At 43.5% G+C, this 8,979-nt stretch overlaps 1 protein-coding gene across 1 annotated transcript; it reads right to left on the bottom strand.

The window, feature by feature from the left end:
* Nucleotides 1-3,686: 3,686 nt before the first annotated feature.
* On the bottom strand, nt 3,687-8,388 carry LOC146355560 (tumor necrosis factor-like). Its single transcript, XM_084832580.1, has 4 exons — nt 7,833-8,388; nt 6,111-6,141; nt 5,470-5,535; nt 3,687-4,829 (listed from the first exon to the last, which is right to left on the bottom strand). Exons 1-4 carry the CDS (start codon nt 8,013-8,015, stop codon nt 4,405-4,407), a joined length of 705 nt encoding a protein of 234 aa, XP_084688706.1. The 5' UTR covers nt 8,016-8,388; the 3' UTR covers nt 3,687-4,404.
* Nucleotides 8,389-8,979: the final 591 nt, after the last annotated feature.

The following is an 8,979-nucleotide window of genomic DNA, read 5'->3' as shown; positions in this document are numbered from 1 at the left end:
GCATCAGCTTCTCCCATGTAAAAATCAAGATGCAATGACTGTGTGTGACTGGCAATAGAGAGTGCGTGTTGGCTGAGGACCGTCTGTATGGTCATGTATTAGCTAATGTGTTTGAGCATGAATTCTAGCGTAGGCACAACCTTCTGTGTGTACCAGTAAGTGTTACTTCACAAAGAAGAAAATGCAAGCTAAACCGAATTTTTGTTGCATGTGCTAGAATGATGCTGTTGAGAGTGAGATTTTAAAGTGGTCTAAGTAAGTGTAAACTTTTATTGAAAGTCACTGGTGAGATATATTTGTATACTGAGGTAACAGTGGATTTGAAATCCTATGTGTTGTGCATTGTCCCATTGTTGTGTTAGTTATTGTTATTTTCTTGCTTTGTCTTTTTGCTTTGAATGTAGCCTAACAAGCTTAATGATAAATGATTTGTTTTAATTGTTTAATAAACAACTGCATATAGAATCTGTGAGAATTCAAGGGAGGAGCATATTAGATTGTTTCAGAAAAATAGCAAGCAGTCAGGTGTGAATTTCCCCAGAATCATATGCAGTAATAATGCAGTAATCAATAGCACAAGCATGCTGATTTGCTAAAAAGTTAGCAATTTTCATGATTCTAGAGTTTGTTCTCATAGCTGTATTCACGTAGACTGAAAGCCACATTTTTCCTACTCACAGAAGCTAAAATAATGCACCGTACGCGCTCTTCACACTGTGTGCCTGCTAACTGATAAGGAATGCTTCTTTCTGTACTGTGAAAAAACTTATTTTGCTGCCAAAAGAGAAAGGCCTTGGTGAAGGGGGGCCAGCAGTGTGTGTACTTTCTGACAGTTTTCTAACTTAGTGAGACTTTCTGTATAAAATCCTAATTAGCCTGTTATCTGTTCTCAGTCTGAGAGAAAGAAGGTACACCATCTGCTCAGATAACCAGCTCCGGAGTATGGTGTTCCATCACTCACCTGGAAACCTGAGTGACTGAACTGAGAGTGAAGAGATGTGTAAGCTTTCTTTTAACATACAAATATTTCATTCAAATGAAGAAATGTTGTTCTTTTAAATATGTATTAGTAGTTGTGTGTACAAAGCTCTGCAAATTCAACAGCATTTCCAGTCCCCCTACCATCCCCAGCCAGCAGGGCTAATAGAAAAAAAAAAAGGAATTTATTAATTAAATTTATTAATCGCCCATCTGGCTGGTCACCCAGCCACTCTGGGCAATGTACAACATATAATAAAAAAGTTTAAAACAATAAAATTCTACAATAAAAACATTTTCTAAAATACCCTAACCCACCCCAAATTCTTAATTAAGAATTAAGTCTTAAAGAACAAATTAGCCAAAATCTGTGCTAAGACTGGACTTAAATGGCCTGATGCATTTGATGCATTCGATACAAATGGCCTGAGCACGCGTGCCACTTCGCACCGACAGACTGTGCTCAGTGCCCACGAGGTCCTTATTGAGAAGCCCATGAGGCTCCCGTCTTCAGCACCTATTAAAGAACATCTTACTAACTTGCATTTAAGGGATGAGACTGTGTTGAACATTGCCAAGCATTCATGAAGTGTGTGAAGGCTTTCCATTCACAGGTTAAAGAGTGCTTCCAGATGTTCATACGACAGAGTGTCACAACCTGTAGCCTCGAGACTGAGTCTCCAACAAAGTCCATCAGAAGAAGTCTTCCCTTGGACCTCATGGGAAAAGATCCCATCAGGTGCCGCTGACCACCCACACCGCTTGAAGCTGCAAAGACAGCCTACCTGGATCGCTACATCCCACTGCAAGAAACTGTTTTCCCCCGGAGACGATGTGCCCCAGAACCAGACAATGCTAGATGTGCCCTAACACAGAGTTCATCAGCCCTTTGAGTCATTTTGGGCTCGGAAGAGAAGAACATCTCTGGTTGCCATCGTGGTACTGGCTTGTTGCCCTTTTTCCTGCTATTGTGTGAGATCTCCTTAGACTTTTGGCACTTTAGTCTCCTCTGGATTACAAAATAGCCACCTCTAAAGGACTAGTAGTGAGCCAGGCATTTGCTGGCGTGGTGAGCATAAGCCTAGCAGTGAGCCCAGCTCCTGTTAGTGAAGAAAGAGTTGTCTCAGCCTCCACCAGAGGCACATTTTCATGATGTGGCCCACCTGCATCCTGGTCCTGCTTGACATCTTTAGTTACATGAAAGCAAAGAACACTTTCCTGAAAGTAGTGAACCAGATTCAAGTAGACCTGAATGTATCCAACTGCTAGATCTGCAGCCATGTGCCAGTCCATGCTCATAGAGGCATACCAATGATCCCAATTCCACAAAATGAGACTAAAATGATTAAACCCTATTACCTGGATCTACCAGAAACAGCCACCTAGCAAGATGTGCATAATTGTTGCACATATACAATTATAAGCATAATTGTTGTTTATATTGTTTTGTTCCATGTGATCATTGCTTTGATTAAAAGTTGTATCAAATTCCTTACAAAAACTATACATAAAGCTGAACTGCACCAGATGGTCAGTAGAATGCAAAGAGAAATGTGAAAAGAACAGAAAGACAGCAGTAAAGAGATTGAACAACTGATAACAACACAAGCATAGATGGTAAGCCTGGTAGGATCAAAGGGGGGATTGTGAAAGTAGGTCTGACTAGGCCTCCTAAGTAGCTTGGTTCAGGTGAGGTGCCTGATAGGATTGAGTGTGTGTGCGTGTGTGACCATGAGAAGGTAGTTATAATTTGCTCATAAGCAAGAAATTCCTATCCACCTAGGTGACTCATCCCTAAAGATAAGAAGGCTGCTGTGCTGATAAGACTGTGCTGAGTACTAATTGGTTTCTGAGCATGCGTAGTGTGTATTTTTTTGTTCTCCAACTTTCAGTCTGTATAAATGCGTCCTGTTTTCTTTTGTGGGGAGAGAGACAGTTTCGTCTGTCTCTCCCACAGCCGTGATGTGCTTTAATAAATTTCTGACTGTTCAACCTAAGCTGCCCTGGATATTTCCTTAACAACTCGATAACAACTCGTAAGCTCGATAACTGATGTTTTATCCTGGTGTTCTATAATATTCCTTTGAGATGTTATTTTAATGTTAAATATAACCATGTTCACTTGTCGTATTTTATTGTCATTATGGCTCATGGCTAAAACAAATAAAATGGAACAGAACAATTAATTTGAAGGATACAGTCCAGTTTTAAAAAAATAATAATAATTTATTGCAAAATTTTATTGCTTGCTGTCATTCAAGTACAGGACCAAATAATAATAACAATTATAATAAATTTCTCCAAAATGTGCCAAACAAAGAATATAGCACAATAAATATTAATATAAATAAATAAAATATAATAAATAGTTTTTTATTTAAAAAATACATTCACAAGCGTCTTTTCCCTTTTGAAATCATTTGTTCCATGGCAAACAACATGCAGCATTTCAATATAAAATATACCATATGTGCCATTGGAATACCTCAAATGAGAACATGTAAAACATTCTTGATGTCAGATTGCATCATTTACACAAACATCATCCAACAGGGAGAACATTTTCGTCTCTTAGGGTGTAATCCTATGCATGTTTAGACAGATAAAAGTCCTACAATTCCCAGCATTCCTCAGCCAGCATGGGGAATGCTGGGAATTGTAGGACTTTTTTCTGTCTAAACATGCATAAGATTGCGACGTTAGTAAATTAGAAGAGAACTCCAGGCCCCCCATCTCCATTGTCATCTTCAACCCCAAATTTAGGAGCAGTTCATATTATCAAATTGACATAGTCAAGTCTTAGCAGATATACATAGTATATATATATGCAGACATACAATGATCTGGGGGAAGTACCTGGAGCATAAATTCTCTTTGAAGGAAGCTTCACACGTTACATGGAGACCAAAACATGTTAGTCTCCATGAGGCCACACAATGTGGCACCACAGCCAAATTGACCTATGACATACACTGGCAGACGTGCATTCATTGATACAATGTTACAATTTTGTAAGTAAGTATGTTACAATTTTGCATTGGTGTGGCCCTAAATGGACCAGAGAAGCATGTATTCATAAAAAGCCAGAGAAACATGCCATTGGATAAATAAATAAATACAAATAAATAAATAAGATTAAGAATAAATGATAATTAAAAAGCGAGAAATAATACTAGGATCCTACCCACCCACACCTCCTACACTGAGCGCCAGTTTAGAGTTCTATCCCTTCCTTTCGATGGGGTCTTTTCAATCTTGAGAGTGGACATCCATGCAGAACCCTTGCTCTTTCTTTGCTGGCTTTTCTATAAACAGGGGCGTGGAAAAGCAGAGATTACTTGTATTTTTTTGACTACTGGGCCCAAGGTAGGAGGAATAAACGGGTTATAACCATGAGTCAAGAGGCCATTCAGTGGGAACCTTGGCCTACATGGCAATAACCCCAAAATAGATCTGTCTGCCTCGAGTTAAGTCCAGATGCTGAGGTGAATCTGTTTTGGACCAGAGGCGGTCTCCCTTATGCAGCTTGAAGACAGCCCCCTGGTAAATAGATTCAAACCACATCTTTGAGGGGCCTGGGGGGGCCTGTCCGCCATCGCAGGCAGACTTAATGGATTTCAACAATTCTACTTCCGTGTTGAACTGCGCCGACAACCACCAGACAGTGTGACTGAGCAGCAGATGCTTTGTGCATTCTTTTCCGTGGAACAAGAGCTGAGAGTAGATAAAATAGAGCCCAGTGGAAGGCACTATAAGGGAGTTGTCATTCTCATCCAGCCGCATGCCATTCTCCAGCATGGAAGGCGCCACCTTTGTAGTCCAGATCAATTGGTTGTGGTGAGATAAGTTAGCTGTAATGGTAGGATAAGAAGGAGGCCAGTCAGAATCAAGGCGCGTAGCCTGTCAGGACATACAAAGGGCATTCTCTGCCCTCCTCTGCTAAGGGTTTGATCTGCACCAGGGGTGCAGAACCTCAGGCCTGGGAGCCAAATCTGGCCAACTGGGGGTCTTGATCTGGCCCGCTGGGATTCCCCAGAAGGCCCCGCCCCTTTCTCCCCCTTCCCCCAATCACCAATGTCTCTCCCAAGGCTGAGTTACTGGCAGTAAGCGCTTTAAGCTAAAATATGCTGGAAGTTTTAGTATATCGGCCCTTCAGCCTTCGCCCCCACCCACCACTGGAACAGAGCCCCTTAAGGAGCTTCTCCAAAATGAGATTCGGCCCTCAGGTTGAAAAAGGTTCAACATCCTTGACCTACAGGGTCCAGTATTATTGCCTTGAGGGAAACCAGTCTGGCCTAGCATCTTGACAGGGTGGAGAGAATGGGGCAAGTTCCTGCTTTGAGGGACCTTTGGGTAACTTGGCCCAATTTCAGTCACTATGGGTTGCCCCTTAATTTTGTTATTTTGATCTGGCCAGAAGCTACAAAGGCCACTTAAGCCAGGAACTTATTGCCTGAGACCCTTTCAAGCTACGTAGAAAATGCCACTCACCAATGGCGTGGGCAGCCGGTTTCCTGGACATCAGAGCTTGCACTTTCATGGTCTGTGGCAACCCTTCTGCAAAAATGAAAAGAAGACAGAGTATCAGATAACATGCCCTTTGCAGCCTCTTTGTTGGGGGATGGGGAGCGGAGACAGAATATAGCCCAGCTGGTGAATATAGCCCAACACACACAGAAAGCCTGTGAGGCTGGATGTGGCCTGACCCCCACCCCCACCCCGCCGCCGCCCATCCAAAACTGTGGTTTGAATCTATTTATCAAGGGGCTTCAGGCTGCATAAAGGAGACCTCCTCTGGTCCAAAACAGAATGTAAATGGGGATCACTTTCTGGTACATGTGTATGGGATTGCACCCTTAATCAGCTCCTGCCAAGTTAAGACCTATCAATTTTCACATCTCCCCAGATTCAATGCAAGAATTAAGCAGGCAGTTACATCTCTCCTGATGGACTCAGTGGGACTTATAAGCATTGAGCATTGGCCTGGATCCTGCCCATTTCCCCTAGTGGATTAGGAAGATGAGGAGAAGAACCCCATGAGCTAAGACTCCTGAGATTTCAGTAAGGGGAGTGGACCATTGCAGGTTAGGGAGGTTTCCCTTAAGAAAATATCACTGTTTGGAAAAACTTACCGGAAAACGAGTTTCCATTTTCCTTGGAGTCCTACAAAAAAGGGGGAGGATAAGATTAATATGGATGTTGCAGCATTATTATTATTATTATTATTGGTATGAAATGTATAGTGATTGTGCTGAGATGGAGTTACAAATATCCAATAGGCAAGAGGCACGTTTGGAGTGTAAGATTTAAAAGGGAAGCCTTGTAAACACACAGAAAACAGAACAAGCATTAAATACCATGAATATTTCCTAAATACCCTCTGGATTGTTGGCAATGAAACCCATTAATCCACCCATGGCCATAAAAAGATTGTCAAGCTCTTTTCCTTACTCAGGCAAAATTATATATGCCTTCAGCAAATAATTACAATTTTTAAAAATGGTAAAATTAGCTACCTAGTCCAGAGAGCTGAAATGTGTACTCATAAACAGAAATCAAAACACGCTCTACTTGTCCCTTCCCCAAGCCATGGCCACCAGGTCAGCTGAAGCCCAAGTTGAAAAAAATCCAGACAACTACCAGAACGGAATAAACGTTCTAGCTATGTCAGTTTGCAAAAGCTTCACTACCAATTATTCACTTCAATTGACGCTTCTGAATGTGGCCTCCTCTAAAGGTCTCTTGGCCATGTGGTGCTCAGCTAGAACCTACACGGCCATGTGTGAGAGGTCCCATATTGGGCTTGACAAACATTCTCTTTTTCCTATTTGCCTAAAATGGCAAAATTAGGATGGGCCATATAGGCCAAAGACCTGGCAGATCACAGGTCAGGGCTGGTCAGTCATCAGTTTGGTCAGCTTGGTCAATCATCAGTCATATAGACCTCATCCTATACATATCCACTCTGACGTAAGGTCCACTGAGTTCAATGGGGCCTACTCCTAGGTAAGTGTGTATAGGATTGATGCTAACTATCAACTTGCCAAATTCAGAATGTTTACACACCTTGTAAAAAGCCCCTTGTACACACTTCTAAAAGCCCCTTAGGATGCAATCCAGTGCATACTGAGGCAGAAAAAAGTCCTACAACTCCTAGCATGCCTCAGCCACTTGTAGGATTTTTCTGTCTAAACATGCACTGGATTGTGCTTGAAATCATTCAGTACCCATCACTGAGCTTCTGGGAGTGAGGGAGGGATTTAAGTTAAAGTAACATTATTACTTCAATCCTAAAGGAAATCAACCCTGACTGCTCATTGGAAGGACAGATACTGAAGCTGAAGCTCAAATATTTTGGCCACCTAATGCAAAGAGAAAAGTCACTGGAAAAGACTCTGATGCTGGGGAAGATGGAAGGCAAAAGTCCTGGCAGAGGATGAGATGGCTAGATAGCATCACCGATGCAATGAATATGGACTTGAGCACACTCCGGGAGAGAGCGCAGGACAGGAAGGCCTGGCATGCTATGGTCCATGGGGTCACAAAGAGTCAGACACGACTGAACGACGACGACAACAACAAACATTATTACTGTTATTATTATTGGTTATTTTAATTTGATTTTTTCAATTATTATTAGCCAACTGGAGCAATTTGTTTGGTCGTTCCTTTATTTTAAACAGTTGCATCCCTCCTTTCCATCACTCGATGCCCACCAATTTGGCATTCCCCCCCAGTCCCCTCCCCCGAGGAAAATGTGCCCGCGAATTATCACCGGAACTCGTCCCGCCTCAAGATCCCGCCAATCTCTCCCAGCAAAAAAGTCTCGTCCCCTTCTGTCCCGTGTGGCTTACCTGGTTTTCTGACTGCCTGAAAGCTCCGAATTGCAAGAGGGCGAAGACAAGGGTGGCCCCAATGAGAAGCAGGAAGGAGAAGATGCTGAGACATTTCCAGGGGCCCTCTTTGCGCGGTGATTCGCGCACCACGACCACGCTGCTGCCTTTCTCCATATCGTACACCAGGTGCTCGGAGCTCATTGCTGGCTGGCGTGTTTCAGACGATGGAGGCACGGTTTTCTTCCGGGACGATTTGGAAGGCTCCACTGCAGACTTTGAAACGGCAGGCAGAATGCGGCAGGCTGCTGTTTTCACCAAGAGGGGTTTGCAAATTTGGCTGGCTAAATTCACGCCTAGTCAGTGGAGTGAATTTCACTGAATGCCACACAGGTTAAGCGACTCTTCCGATAAAAGTTTTCACCAGCAGGTTTCTTTGGCTGCTCCTTCTGAGTTATAGCCTCCTCTGATTTCACTTGGGGAACGGGTGTCGCCTTTTCTCTTTGCGTTGTTTAGCCCTTCTTTCCTCCTGGCTTCTTCCTTTTCAAAGGGCCGCAGCCTTTTAACTTTAGGACGGTTGCTGGCTGTTCTTTATATACTGTCCTTAGGGAAGTTTGAGTGAGGAACAAGACGATGGCAGGGGCGGGGGCAAGGTCTTTTTTTGGCAGTGGTAGGTGGAGTTTTGAGGCAACTCTTTTTCCCTCGCCCACGGCTCAAGTCTTGTCAAGGAAACTGTAAGAGGAAACTAAGCGAGCCTGTTTATGGGGCATCCCCCACATGAAAGTGCTACCGGCCTCTTTGAACTGCCATTTGGTGGTTGCAATTTCAGATGAAGGGCTGCCCCACCCTTAGCAGAAATCCCTTGAGACTGGAGGTACAGGGCATGAAATGTTGTGATACATAAATTCACTCTCCTTGTGTGACTGAAAAAAGGGTGAGGGGAGGGGACACATGGCACAGGAACCTTGCAAGGAAGCACAGTAGCTTGCTGGGGTAACACAGGGGCAGGCAACTCCCCGGGGTGGGGGGGCCACATTGCCCCCTCCATAACCCCCACCACCGCCAAATTTGCTGCTGAAATTGTCACGGCAGCGGCAGCAAAAAAGCTACCGTTTCGCTAGGGGAAAAAGGCCGACGGGGAGCACGTATCTCCTTAGGAAGCAGCATC

The sequence above is a fragment of the Heloderma suspectum genome, chromosome 2 (genome assembly GCF_057233095.1).
Source record: "Heloderma suspectum isolate Gila_16-S chromosome 2, 16-S_ref, whole genome shotgun sequence".
Classification (NCBI taxonomy): Eukaryota; Metazoa; Chordata; class Lepidosauria; order Squamata; family Helodermatidae; genus Heloderma; species Heloderma suspectum.
The sequence above is the reverse complement of the archived record's forward strand: the minus strand, read 5'-3'. Positions and strand labels throughout refer to the sequence as shown.